Below are 14819 nucleotides of genomic sequence, written 5' to 3'. Positions count from 1 at the left end.
ACCAAGACATTTTGGACACCATGTTATTTATTCACTTTTTTCTTAAATACATCCTTTTCTCCAATATAACCATATGATTTTTATTTTCATGGTAGGAAATTGTTTATTTTTTGGTTTGAATCTAGCACACCTCAGCAGATTCTGTAGTTGTCAATCAAAACACATTGTTTAACAACTATCCTGAATTAATAAACCAATCTTCATCTCTTTCTATCACACATTAAAGTGTATTTCTATTGGAATTCCTCTAATATATTCATCACCAAACTGTAATGCTGGGACTTCATTCAATTTATTTATACTTTATGTGTTATCATTGCTGAGGGCCCCGCTAAAAATCCAGGTAAAGAAAGAAAAAGTGAGTTTCTTCCATAAGGAATATTGCAAAATAGAAATCAAAGGCACAATTTTACTTCTCAATCTCTGCAGTCTAGCTTGGTTTACAATAAAGGAGTGATTTTAATTGTCAAACTTTTAAATTTTATTAAAATGTTTGTAGTAATGCACAGAATGAATTCCAGACCTACATAAATACACTGGCAGCTGTTTGTAATTTGCATTTTTATCAGTCTTGAAAGAGCACAATGTACTTCCTGCATCTTATTTTCAGAATTTGCATTTTTATCATCTTTGGCTATCCAGTATACAGCATAGAGTACTTGAGTATCTCATTCTTTGAATTTTCATTTTTGATTGTAAATCAGATTGTGTCTGGCACTTTTTTTCTCATTTTTCTCTTCTCTCAACCTCCAGGTTACCTGCTCCCATTTCTTCTTGGCTCTAATAATAAAATATACAAAATATTTCAATTATTTTCTTGTTTCGTGCACTGATATTTTGTTCCTCTTTTGCTAATTAAATCTAAAGGAAAAGCAAAAGCTAATCTTGTTTTAATTTATAAATTTTTAAGATGCCATTCAAATAGCCCACTTCTTTTCTATGCTTACTGTGTTTTTGCATTTGGATGAAGCGGGGGAAAAGAATGGCAGTGACCCCATATATAAGGCTGTGCTATGGGACACACAGAATGAACAGAATGGAGGCTCCATCATATGAAGACAAGCACCTCCACTCACACCAGCAATATCCCTATTACAAAGAACATGTGGCCTCAAGGGAAGTTCACTGATGAGAATGACATCTCTAGTTGCCCTCAGCTTTCGCCCCTAATTCCCACAGACACATGTATTTTCCTCTATTATTGCATTATCCCCAGAGTATCCAACAACATTTTTCCAAAAGGCTTCTCCTGTCCATTTGCACTTCTATGGCCCTGGCTGCCAGCCCCCTAGAGGAACACACTCATGGCAGCTTGTGTTTTCTGCTTCCTTTCCTCCAGCAGTCCATCTGTCCCCTGGGAAAGGCTGAAATTGCTGCTCTGTGACCTAGCAAGAATATGTGCAGGAAGAAACCCACAGTAATCTCTCTCTTCCTATTCTGGTGATGATAGCAATTGGGAAGGATAACCATTTTGAGGTTATGCATTTCCTAATCAAAAGAAAATAAGAAAACAAATGATTTCATTATAAAATCTATTTAATTTCTTAAGTCCTCATTCTTCCTTTGCATGTAAATTCAGTTCAATTCACTGATTTATTAGGCACCTCACTTTTAAATTTCAGTCACATTCAGATTTAAAATTCTTTCTCAGGGTTTTCTCTGTACCCCAACTCCCTGCTACTGATTCTAATTTCTGGAAGTGGAACAGGAGAGAATGGTGCTGGTTGTGAGAGAGCTAGTACGAGAATATAATTTCAACAGTCTTGACATGGGTGGGCCCTGTGCTGAGCTCTTATCTTTCTTTAATGCCGGCCTAGATAGCCAGTCTAAGGTTCCTTGAAATTTAATGTGTATCCTAATCACCTGGGAATGTTGTTGAAATGCAAATTCTAATTCATCAGATCTGAGATGGAGATTCTACATTTCTAAAATGCTTCCAGATGATGTCACTGCAGCTAGTCCTCAGACCGTACTTTAATTAACAAAGTTTTGGTCAGTGGATGCTGGCTCAGTTTCTCCTTGACTCTCTGGCAGAAGCAATCTGTTGAGATTACAGCTAAATACCACCCCATCCCAATATGGCTCAACAAGAGCCTCTTTCTGGTACTTTCCTTTTAATCCCAGCCAGAAGACTTCATTTCCCTCCCACAAACTCTCTCCTACTTGAGGCTCACAGGGATGTGAGGTGCCCTCCTATGCAAACTTGCACTTGAAAATCTCAAGAGGCTGTCTCCAGTCCTCTCGTATTAGACATGACTTGCCTTCCCCCTAACCCAGATAACATTGCAAAATTTTTCCTCAAAGCTTTTCTCCCTAGATTGTATCTGGGAACTGCAATGCAGCCATTCCTGGATGCATAGATTCACAGCTAGACATAGATGGTACGTATATTATGTGCTGAAGTGACCCTTCCTTTCCCAAATATCCTTCTGTAATTCTTGTTTAACTATCTGGAATGGGAGGGGAGAAGTCTACTAAAAGACAAGAGAAGTCATTAAGATGGGGATAAGGAAGGAGCACATCCTTTAATACTCCAAATATCACCTTGGGCATAAGAGGACCATGGGAGAAAGGCTGTAGAGCTCAACAAGTTTCACTCAGGATATTCATCAACTCCTCACCTCTTTCGCTACCCCCCAAATTCAGTGCAATAACGTGAAAATTCACACAAATTTAAGGGAAAGTATAATCAATTAAATAGCACTGCAACAGAGTTCTCTTGCACATAGTATGATTTGGGAAAGACGGGGGATACAAGGAAAACAGTTGTCCCAGTATATAAACATATAACACAGATCCATGCCTTGAGTCACAGTTGTAGTCAGTAGGACTTCCCTAACTAGAACTTTTTTGAAATGTTCAGTTGTCTGAGATGTAATTGAAAGCATTTTATCCTGTGTGGATTTCCAAACCTACTGAACCAGCCCAGGACAGTCTGGAAGAAAACACCAAGCTGTTGAGCAAAAGAACAACTTGAGGTCAGGATTACTATAAACCTCTACCCTGAGGAGGTTCCAAGGATCCCCAGTCTCCCACAGGACAGGGTTCAACAAAGAGGGAGACCACAGTCCCTCAGAACCTACTGGCTGAGAAATTTCATCTTGGATGTCCTGTCAGCCTGTACCAGCCAATATTTGTCTATGGTAGATATAGCAAAGCCTAAATGTTTTGTGTTAAGACACAGTTTAATGTATTTGATTTGTAGCACAGCAAAAAATCCATCTTAACATATTACATAATTGCTGCAATTACTGTTTGTTGCCCAGGAGAGAACTGTATAAAAACCTTTTCTGGTAACACATAAAAATAGGCAAAGAGGAACACAGCAAAACAGTCGAATTAAATTACTAGTAGACAAGATAACTACTCAACTCCAAGTAATTAAATATGCATATATATCTTGAAATTTTTATTTATCTTCATGTTTTCTAAAATATTCCTTGTACTTAAAAACTTATTTATTTTCTGAATTGCATAATACATTAAAACCACTTCTAAATAATTACCTGGATATATCTTTTCACTTTTTGAATATGTTTTTGAAAAAGGAATTCGTTTTCGCCAGGCTGAACCATTATATGTTGTTGACGTATATTTGTCTGAGGGAAAAAAATCCAGGATTAAATATTTTATAACTTTAAAATCATATTCCAAGGGTTTTTCAAAGTTATAAACATCTCAGGGGTGAAGCTATTCTCTAAGTGATTTATTTTACCATTTCAAAGCTAAGGCATCAGGGATACAAGTGAGTTTATTAAGACAATTTAAGTTATAAGTGAACATGGTTACAGATTATTAATTGGCTGTTAAATGCTTCAAATGAAGGTAAGATACAGGAGAGTATAAATATCTAAATGTAATAAAAATGTTCACTGCATTATATTCATCATAGTTTTACATAAGTTCTGCTAATGTTTGTTAGAACTTTTATTTAAAAACTGTGAAACTATGAGGTACAGCCCAAGTCCTGTGTCCTTCCATGAAGTGACTTCCATGGTTGCAGTAAGTGGCATGATGAAGTAGTGAACTCACTACCCCAGACAGCCAAAGCATTTATACCCTGACCTGATCCTTCAATACTTATTTTTCTCTGACATATCTACATTTCTAATACTATCTAACAATGTTATATTTGTGTTTTCAAATATTACTATGCAGCTGTGTTCTCAAACATGATCCACAATACCAATAATTTGCTTTTCTTTTGTGTTGACATTTGCACTAATGGTGCAAAAGCAATACAGAGTATAAACTCTGGCACCTTCACACAAATCTAGACATTGGCAACTGTTGTAGTACTCACTGTATTCTTCACAGCCATCCACTTGCAGTTAAACAATAATAACAATAACAATAAATAAAACAATAGTAATAAATAAAATTAAAAGCCAGTTTCACCTAAGAATATCCTGATTTACATGTACACATTCCTGTATCATTCTATTCTAAAAAAAAAAGAGAAAAATAACTCAAATAATGCAAATGTCTATTTAAATTGTATAAGAAACACCTACTATGTACCCATAAACAAAATGTTGACATAAACAAAATGTTTATGGGTACATAGTAGGGGTATATATTTCTTAAATTGTAAAATAAACTAAGAAAGATATAGTCTTATGCTTCCAAAAGTACAAAATATTTAGAAACTCCACTAATCAGACCGTGAACAAGGAAAAATACAAACATGAAATCATATAGAATTGAGCAGCATTTTGTTAAGTTGAAAGAAACGAAACTCAACTTCAAAAGAGCGAAATCCATCTGAGAAACAGGAAGAAAAAGAGACTTGGTTCCCTTCTCCCTGGTAGCCTTGTACTTCCTGACATATACTATGACTTTGCCTATTACATGATGAAATGATTTAGAAGCAATCTATACATGGTGAGAGGGATGAGAGGTTGTCAAAAATATGGCAGTTAATCCCCAAACTAACCCTTTCAGAAAATAATCATGAAGGCCTACAGAAATGTCAAGGCACTAGTCTGACAGTGATAATTGAACAATGTAGTTAATGGAAAAAGAAAATGTCAGCCATTTAAAAACAATCCTCCAGAGTGACATGAAGCTGTCCATGGGGAACAAAGTGCAGTGCTCTGATAAAAGAAAAAAAACACTCTAGGGAGGTGCAATGTGAAGTCACCTGCACACAACATGAGTTTTCTTCCGTATCATGTGCAGGAGTGCATATGGAAGAAATCTTCTCACTAGTTTCTATGGTGGTGATGGCCAGGAAAAAGAAGAGGGGAGTAGGTAGCAGTGAAGATTAGCCAAGCCATCAGAAAATTCCATGGGAGTGCAAACCACAGACAAGAGTAAACCACATCAAGAAAGGGCCTCTCACCTGGACTGAGGTTGGGTTTGGGTTCCTTGTTAACATGGACTTTATTGTAGGACCCCTGTGTGGGCCTGCTGCGGGGAGGTGCATTCAACGAGACACTCCTGACGGCATCTCTTTGAATGTGAACATAGGACGCGTTCTTGGTATTTTGATTTTTATTATTGCGATGGTAACTCATTTTATTTTGGGGACTTGGGGTCTGTACTGCTGTAAAGAAAGACAGGAGGGAGTGAGAAATAAAACAGGCTGGTTTCACACCCATAAATTACATATTGTGCTGTAAGTACTTGATGGCATAATGGAAGCCAAAATCATGAAGTTTAGAGAAGTTGAGTTGACACCTAAAGTAACATCTATGTCACATGACAGTAATTTATTTTTCAGGTAGAAGATATCTGATAGTTACTTTCTTTTAAAATTACCATTTAGAAATATCAAATATAGGGACACTTTACCTCTCTGCATTCCAGAGCCAGGAAAGTTCTTTGGTACATCATAAATCCATTTTCTTTTTTTCACACCTTTAAAATGAGGCTTCCTCGGCTGGACACCACTCACTTAGAAAAGATACAAATTTTACAGTTTTTTTAAGAGATGCTTTTATCTTTGAAATTACTGTAGGTGATAATTACACATCTGTGCATTCACATGTCAAGCAAGAGTAAAAAATAAATGTACTACCCTAATACCTTACTTTTTAGGACAAAAGGTGATTTATTTTTAAGTGCCAAAAAAAAATCTATCTTGGAAGTAGATTGATGAGATAAACTTCAATAAGCAGCTTTCCTCAAAGAAAAGTACTTTTCTCCAAAGGAATGTGTGGATTCTTTTAAAGAAACATAAAATTGCATTCAAAATATAATTATAAATATTATTATAATGCTTTTATTAAGTAGTTTTAGAATCATTAGTTTCAACATAAATCATTTTGTACTTTTTAGCCAAAACTACTACTTCTTAAGAAGTTGGATTAACATCAAATACTTTCAGAGAATTTTACCATATTCTTTTAAGGTCTTAAGTTGGGTGTACAGAGAGTTTGGTCAAGACTAAGTAAGCAGAATTTGTAAGTTCTAAGAATATTAAATTTTCGCTTTTTATTTGTATATTTTCACATCAAAAATTTTATATATAGTCTCAATTTTTCAGGAATTTCTATGGTACATACCTCCAGAGAATTTTTAAAAAATTTTGTAGAGGTGGCATTCTGTCACTTCACTGTGTGGGGATTCTGAAAAATCACAAGTGACCACTGCACAGAGAAACTGATCACCAAATGTACAGTGTAGATTATACTAGTTTTCTACAGTAGACCAATAAATCTTTCTGTGCCCTAATTCTCAGTTTAAGCTTTAAGCCCTCAATAAAGATCTGATTCACTGTCCCTTCCTCAAACATCATGCCCCTGCCCTACTCCCAGCGATTTGGAATCCATATTTTAAACAAGTGCTACTAAACTGGGCTTCTTGGAGGCAAATCACAATTATTCCTATCAGTGTCAGGCTGTAATCCAAGAATATTTTAGGGGTTCAATACATAAAATAAGGAACAAAAGAAAGAAGGGAAGGGATCAGGAAGATTCACAAGTCTTAACTGTATCAACAGAAGTAGTTCATTGAACTGAATATCAAGGAGAAGCCAAACTAATAAAAAATAATGCAAAAGATAATAAAAAGCTGTCAATGCATTATTCCACTATGGGTGAAATTTAAAATGTTATGCTAGTGAATCTTCCAAAAAGGTAGTATATTATTAATTTTAAGACCCAAATTAAACTAGTGGGAAAGCATATAATGCACTAGGACCTACATCACAGTTCATTGTCAGTTAGTAGAGGATATTGTGTCTCTAATTCTTACTTCTAAATAATTTTGACCTTTTTTTCTTTCTTTTTTAAATTCTGTTTTAAATAACCAATACAAATCCATGGTAAGACAAATATATCTAAGACCAAAAAGTGATAGAGCTAATGTCTCACTTGAAGAGGGATCCTCTCTGCACTTCATACTGATATTCTCAGTAGCATTTAATACATGCGTTGCAGATACTAGTCAGGTAGTTAGGGAACACTTTGGATGAGGACTGCCCTTGTTATCTTTTAAAGCAAATTAAGAAAATAAAACCTCAATATTAGTTTTAAAAAACATTTCAGTTGATATTTCACTATTCAAACATTACATGATGGGAACAGTTCTTTAAAATAATATATATGTTTATTAATTGTGAGGAAAGCATCATTAACATTCCCTAGTTGCCACATGGATTTCCAAATGTCATCAGTAACAAAACAAAAGTCTGAAGCTATAGCCATTATTTTCAATATGTAAATAAAAAATTGTGGCAATATTTTTAATATCTCCATACAAAAGTTTTAAAAGGTTTTAAATTTTTACCTTGAATGATTCCATTTAAGTTGGGGTTCTGAACATATTTTAAATGTAACAACTTTAACTTGTTATATGCTTTGGAGCAGAACTAACTTCTTCTTATATGCTTTGGAGCAGAACCCCTTAGTAGGGCTTTCCACAATGATGAAAATGTTCTAAACTGTGCTGTTCAGCATGGCAGCCATTAGCCTCCTGTGACTACTGAGTACATGGAATGTGGCTAGTGCCAATGAAAAACTGATTTTTTTATTCTATTCAACTTTAATTTAAACTGTCATACATAGCGTGCAGCTACAATATTAGTACAGCTTTAAGAGTTTCTTTGATGGATTGGGCAAAACCTTTCCATCTTTGAGTGAGAAAATGAGAGAAAGATTTACAATTTTACACAGAAATAATTTGATCGCTAGTGCCCTTTCTTATGCTTGAGAATATTTAATGGTAGAGATAGTAGATAAAATGGGTTTACGTTTTGATTGAGAGTATGTGAAGCTCCCTAATTACAGGACAGCTATATTTTTAGTCTGTGACTGAGGGGCACTCAGCAGAGAGATATCAGATGGTGGATTCTAAGCACAGTTAAAGGTAGTGTAATACTATAGAGGATGTATTTTATCATATGTCTTGATTATTCACAGACTAGTGTTAGCAACAAGTATAAAATATAGAAGTCTTATCGAGATTAAACTCTTTAAAATTTTCAAAATATTTTCTAAGAAAATTCATTTATAGTGATATTACATATTAAGGGACTTGGTATTACCATTTAAGAAAGCCAGTAACTTTAGAACTAGCAATACTCCTAGAAATTATACAGTTCAACAGGCTATTTTTCAGATAAGGAAAAACTGTCATGGTCATACAATTATGGACAGAGCTAGGACTGGAACCTTAGAGGGCTTGATTCCTGTTCAGTGTATATGTTGATTTATTACCATTCCTCTTATACTGGTTTTTCTAACAAGCAACCTTATCTTAACTCGTCTAGCCAAATTAGAAATGAATCAAAATTATATAATAATTCATTACCTTTAGTATTTGAACATTTTGATATGCTGATTTCTTTCTCTTCCATTAAAGCTTCATTTTCATCTACTCCAAGAAACATGATCCTCTGTGGAACATAACAGTCACCTCCTATGACAAAACCTTACTGTCAGTGGCAATGATGGCAGAAAGTGATACAAACTACCTTTCAATACAGGAACATTTTCCACAACACCCCTTTTGTCCACCTTTGTTTGGACATTTCTCAGTGATACCATACCTGTCTCCACACATTTATATGCTTAGATTAATATATGTGTATCAATATATATGTATATGAATACACAGTATGTAAACTTAATATAAATAATTGCAAGAAAATTCAGAGTCAACAAAATTTTCCTTAATTTATAATAATCTTTAGTGCCACCCTTTAGAGATACTCAAAGTAAATGTAATTTATCTTCCATATAAAATCTTCAGCTATCTTAAAGCAGTTTTCATGTTTCCCCGAAGTCTTCTATTTTCCAGGATAAATATTCATAGTTGCTTTAAACATTACATACAAAATTCCAAATTCCTTTACTGTGCAAGTTACCTTTTCTTAATGAATTTTTTTCTTAATGAATTTTTTCTTAATGAATTCTTATTTTCTTTTGACACAAAATGTTTGTGTCAAATAACCTTATTTTAAAATGACACCCAAATGTAAACTAAGTTGTGGAGAGAAATCAGCAAAACTAGTATAATAATATTTGCCATTTATAGAGTAATTTTCTAGGTATCAGACCCGCTACTGAGTACTTCAAATCACATTTAATTATGTTTCCATACTACTTCTAATAATCCAATATGAGTTAACTGTCTAGTGAAAACTCCTAAATTGTTGTGAAACATTGTGGCCAAAAAACCTACTATATCTTTCCCTCACAAACTCCATCACATTGGGTTTCCCCAACTCAAAGAAAAGTCACCATTTAATGTTTTGTAACTAAATGTAAGAATGTATGTTTATTATTGTTTGAGGTTACCCTATAAGATATGGCTAATTGTTCCAACAAATTAACTTCCAGTTAGCTGTAAATTTTATAAACATGTCTACATTCACCCAGTCATTCAATGCATTTAAATATATCATTATTTATTCTGCAAGTATTTACTGAGTACACATAATGTGCGAGGCATTCTACTACAGATTTTTATCTATGGCGATTGATTATATACAGTTCCTGGCCTCAAGGAGCTTACACAAAACCAGTGATGAATGTTAAAAAAATTTTGGTTTCTGCCATGACAAAAATGGCTTTTATCAGAATAACTTTCATCCCAAAACCAATTATGAAATGCCAAAACACACTGATTGGAAAACAACCCAATGCATGCTAGTGTAATCCCTGAGAGCAATGGAGGGACACAAAGTCAATTATATGTTCACATTCACCCTGGCTTCTTTCCCTGAAGGAGTTACACTCCACACTCACTACAGTTTTCTCACTGAAAGCATGTCTAATTCATCATGTAAGGAAATAACAAGCAGAAAGTGACACCAAGGAGGTAAAAAAGAGCCAAAAGTCTGGGACTGCCTAATTGGCTTGAACTCGAGGGGGGAAATGAAAAAGGAAGAACAACAAAGAATTTCCCCTGAAATAGGCATAAAACTAAAACTCCCTTTAGGTTGTTACCTGACTCCCACATTTTTCAAGTACAGAATGGAACCCTAGGAATTAAGCAAAACAGCATCTGGGAGGTTAAAAACTGGTCAGAGATTTCAGCATCTACATTCTGCTTGGGAGGTAAAATTTGGCACAGAAACCTCACCAGAGTAGAGATATCATGGTGAACAGCCCATGTCTCAGTTGACAACCCAGTAAAGCAATGCTGTAGGGGTGAGGGTCATATCCTAGGAATGAGGACTATACCTTCAAAGAAATGAAAAAGAATGTATCATCCCTAATAAAGCCCAAACCAGTCCTTCATAGAATTAAGGTGGCCAGCTGATAGTCTAGCTGCCTGCCAGAAGGAAAGTTTCTCTCTTAAAAAACATTATTCATACACTGTGTAATTTTTATCTATAACGTTCACTAGCAAATATGCCTTAGAAGGGCATAGTAAGACAGAACAAATGAGCAAAAACCTGAGGAAAATGAGAGATATCCAAGTGTTATCAAACAAGAAGTTGGAAAAAATAACAGGAACATTATCAAAATAGAGAACTGATAGAGAATTTAAGTAGAAAATCAATAAAAAAGTCAAACAGAAATTTAGAATTTAAAATATGGATTGAAGAGCAGAGAGGAAGAGAATTAGTGAATAGGACAGTAGGTTGGCAAAAAGTATCCAGATTTATCTAGAGAAATCAATAAGGAAAAAAAAATATTTAAGATAGACTAGAGACTTAAAAATGCACCAGACAAAGAGAAAGTCAAAATGGCCAATAAGTTTACGAAAAGGTACTCAACATTATGAGTCATCAGGGAAATACAAATTAAAACTACAAAGATGTACCACTAGCCACCCACCAGAAAGGCTAAAGTTAAAGAACTGAAAATTCTCATTGTGGTTAGGATACAGAGCAAGCTTATCTCAAAGGAAAGGAGTATTTATGACCTTTAGAAGACATGTGCAAGAGTGTTAACAATAGTCCCAAACTGGAAATATTGTTCATCAAAATCCCAATATTGATACTCATGGTGCTTTCGTGTGTTGTTTTTTGTTTGTTTATTTGTTTAAAACGTATAAAGAGTGGTGAAAATTTTGAGTTGTTAGACCCACACATTTCTAGCTGAGGTCTAACAATGGCAATGCTCAGCATTCTCATTTCAGTTCATACAGAGATGCCAGAGAATGGCTGGAGGCGGCAGCACAGCACAGTGCAAGAAGCTCTGACTCTGGGGAGAGGTGGAAGGGATCTGAATCCAAGTTCTGAGGCTTGTCGGTGGGGGAACCTCAGGAGAGTCACTTAACATTTCTTAACTTTGTTTTCTCTTTTGTAAAATAAAGAAAACAGAATATACCAGGATGAGTAATTTCTATGATTTAAGATTATAACCTCTGTAAGATGTATGTATATGTGTGTGTGTACGTATTTCCCCAAGGAGCAATGGTTCAATGTTTGCTAATTCAGTGTTCATGTCAGCTTTATAGAACATAGCTACCAGGAATAACAAGAATCAACCGTGTGTGGGTTTGTGTGTGAATCAACTGTGTGTATATGTATATACTATATACAGAGAAGAAATGCCCATATTTTTATATATACATACCTATATATAGTATACATCTTATATATAGGTATGTGTGTATATATGTGGTATGTATCTATCTGTCTATAGATATTTACAGCAATGTAAAAAGGCTACAATCAACAGCATGGATGAGTCTCATAAAAAGAGCATTAAGTAAAAGAATCCAAATTAAAAGAGTTCAAACTGTATATTTCCAGTTATATAAATGTCAAAAAATGCAGAATTAGCCTATAGTAAGAGTGAGCAGAGTAGTGGTTACCATTGGGAGAAGGCTACTGACTTGGAGAGAAGGAGCCATCTGGAGTACCATAAATACAGTTATATTGATACATATACATGTAAAATTTTAACAAGCTATTCACTCCAGATCTGTGAACGTTATTAAAGTTTATAACACATTAAAACAATATTAAGACAATACCTCAAGTATTTTTCTTAAAAATAAACACTAACTCACTAATTATAATTTCAGTTTTTGATCATCTTCATTTCAAAGATGTCTTATGAATACAGGGGTCTGAATATGTTTAGATATATCTATCATATACATATACCCAGAAGATTCTTTTATCTAGTGACACAGAGAACATTATGATGCCTGGGAAATCAATAAGCCTAACTATGCCAGAATCTAGAATGCCAGCTGATGGAATTTTTTTAATATCCTTTTGGTATGGTTGTTCAACCAGTTTATGATAGTAATTTATAACAATATTATAGTAATAAACTGGTTGAACAACCACACCAAAAGAATGGTAGATAGGCTGATGACTGTATAATGACATTCTCACATTTTCTAACACCCAACAAAGTAGGGAATATATTACTAATCTCACAATATGAAGGAAAGTTTACTTTTATATGAAATCATTAGTTTATCAATGGTTGAAAATAGCTTTTTATTAACCAAAAGGCAATTTGATTTAATAATAATTCAACAAAATGTTCAATCAGAATTGCTCAGGTTAAGTGGATTCCACTTATATAGGTTATACAGACAGTGGGAACTCCAGTGGGAGAAACTACCAGTGTTTCTAATTTGCAGCTAAACTTATTGCTTCGAGGCAACCAAACAATGCCAGCTAGACTAAAATGCTGCAGATATAAGAAAGAAGAAAGAATCAAACTACTTTAGCACTAGGAAAAAAAAAAAAAAAAAAACATACGCAGAAGAAAATGGCTGACACCAGGACAGCAGAAAGTATCACCAATATGCCTAAGATATACTGGTACTTATTGATACCTGCTCTCAACTCCCTTCCCGACCTTCACACACATTGTTCCCACCAGCCACACATTTCAATCTCCCCACGAACTCTATATATATATTTAAAACAAATGCCTGGAATTTTCAGTCAAAGGATTAATTTTCCAACATGTTTATGCTAAAAAGCAGTTCCAAAATATTTAAGCTATAATACACAGAATGTGATGTGTTGGCACACATGATATATATTTGAATACAGCTGCTTTAAAGCAGACTTACTCAAATGACTTATTAAGTGCCTCTTTCATTTACAGCTCTGTTATAGTATATTACAGCACATATATGACACCTAAATTCATTACAGTCTGGAGTCGAGCCTACACATACACACACACACACACACACACACACACACACACACACATCAGGTTACTCATTAAAATATGAAAATGGAATGTCTTACACACTGAATACAAATTCACATAAGGTATTTGGTAGCGATTTCAGTCTCTGAAAGCAACTAATTTTGTGATGTACCTCCAACTCCCTGTGTTAAACATGACATGGTCAAAAAAAGAAAAATTAGTTGTAAAAGATAAAATTCAGACATTTATTATGTGGTGATAGATTCAGTCAATCAGTAACAAATTAACTTACCTCCATTTTCAGAAGCAGCAATGTCAGTCCCTGTTTTCCTATGCAATGATGATTTTATTTCACCTTGCCTTTCATATTGGCTAAATTTTGTCGGAACTGTAAGACTATCTCCTAGAAATAATAAGAAGAAAAAGTCACTCCAGAAATTGTTAGATGCTTAAATAAGAAATTTATGGTAGAATTCATGATGAAAGTAAAAAAGCTTTCAAGTTAATGCAAGTATTATTTGAACAGTGATCTGATAAACAATAAATTAATAAATATATGAGTTTTAAATTCTGTAATTGTCAACAAAGAAGTAAGCACGTATATTCTCCTATTTGGGATTATTTATTCAATGACAATTAAAAATTTTTAAGCTATCTAACACTATTGTATGTACATAATATATTTAGTTTGATGTGTTTCTCATATAATGAATTTTGTAATATTGCTTTTGATTTTATCTGTTCACCCTGAACAATCAGATAAGACGTATTAACATTACAAAATGCTAATTACACTGATAATTAAATTATACTCTCGGCTTTCCTCATGCACTTCTAGATAATTTTCTTCTAAAATAAACAAAAACAGAATAAAAGAGACATGACAACTTAATGCAATGTGTGATTGTGGATTGAATCCTAGACCAGGGGAAAAAATTAATTTTACTACAAAAAACATTAATGGTATAATTGGTAAAATTTGTGTGAAAAGAAGGTTGTAAACGATGTTGTATCAGTGGTAATTTTCTGATTTTTATATTTATACTACAGATATGTAAAAGCAAAGCGATATTTCTATAACTTATTCTCTCAAACAGTTCAGAAAATTATAATAATGTGTATATAGAGAGTGAAAATTCAAATATGGTAAAATGCTAACATTTGAAGGAAATCTAGGTGAAGGGTATATAGAAATTAACTGAAACTATATAAAAATAAAAGCCTTGAAGGCATAATACAAAGCAAAAGTACATATAACAGTCTTCATAATACACCATCTTTAATGTT

General features: G+C 34.0%; 1 protein-coding gene across 9 annotated transcripts in view; it reads right to left on the bottom strand.

Moving 5' to 3' along the window:
* Positions 1 to 456: 456 nt before the first annotated feature.
* C9H12orf50 (chromosome 9 C12orf50 homolog) overlaps positions 457 to 14819 on the bottom strand; it is a 49557-nt gene continuing 35194 nt past the window's right edge. For 6 of the 9 annotated variants that reach the window (XM_078337049.1, XM_035257215.3, XM_078337051.1 and 3 more), the window contains 6 exons: positions 13825 to 13935; positions 8758 to 8865; positions 5797 to 5898; positions 5345 to 5548; positions 3507 to 3599; positions 486 to 780 (listed from right to left, as the gene is read on the bottom strand). In XM_078337049.1, the coding sequence (XP_078193175.1) occupies positions 755 to 780; positions 3507 to 3599; positions 5345 to 5548; positions 5797 to 5898; positions 8758 to 8865; positions 13825 to 13935 (644 nt within the window). In that variant the 3' untranslated portion in view covers positions 486 to 754. Of the gene's footprint in view, positions 781 to 3506; positions 3600 to 5344; positions 5549 to 5796; positions 5899 to 8757; positions 8866 to 13824; positions 13936 to 14819 lie in introns of all 9 variants that reach the window. The other 3 variants (XM_009004341.5, XM_035257214.3, XM_035257220.3) reach the window with 3 other exon arrangements.

This window comes from Callithrix jacchus, chromosome 9 (genome assembly GCF_049354715.1).
Source record: "Callithrix jacchus isolate 240 chromosome 9, calJac240_pri, whole genome shotgun sequence".
In the NCBI taxonomy this organism is placed as follows: Eukaryota; Metazoa; Chordata; class Mammalia; order Primates; family Cebidae; genus Callithrix; species Callithrix jacchus.
This window is presented reverse-complemented; position numbering and strand designations above follow the sequence as displayed.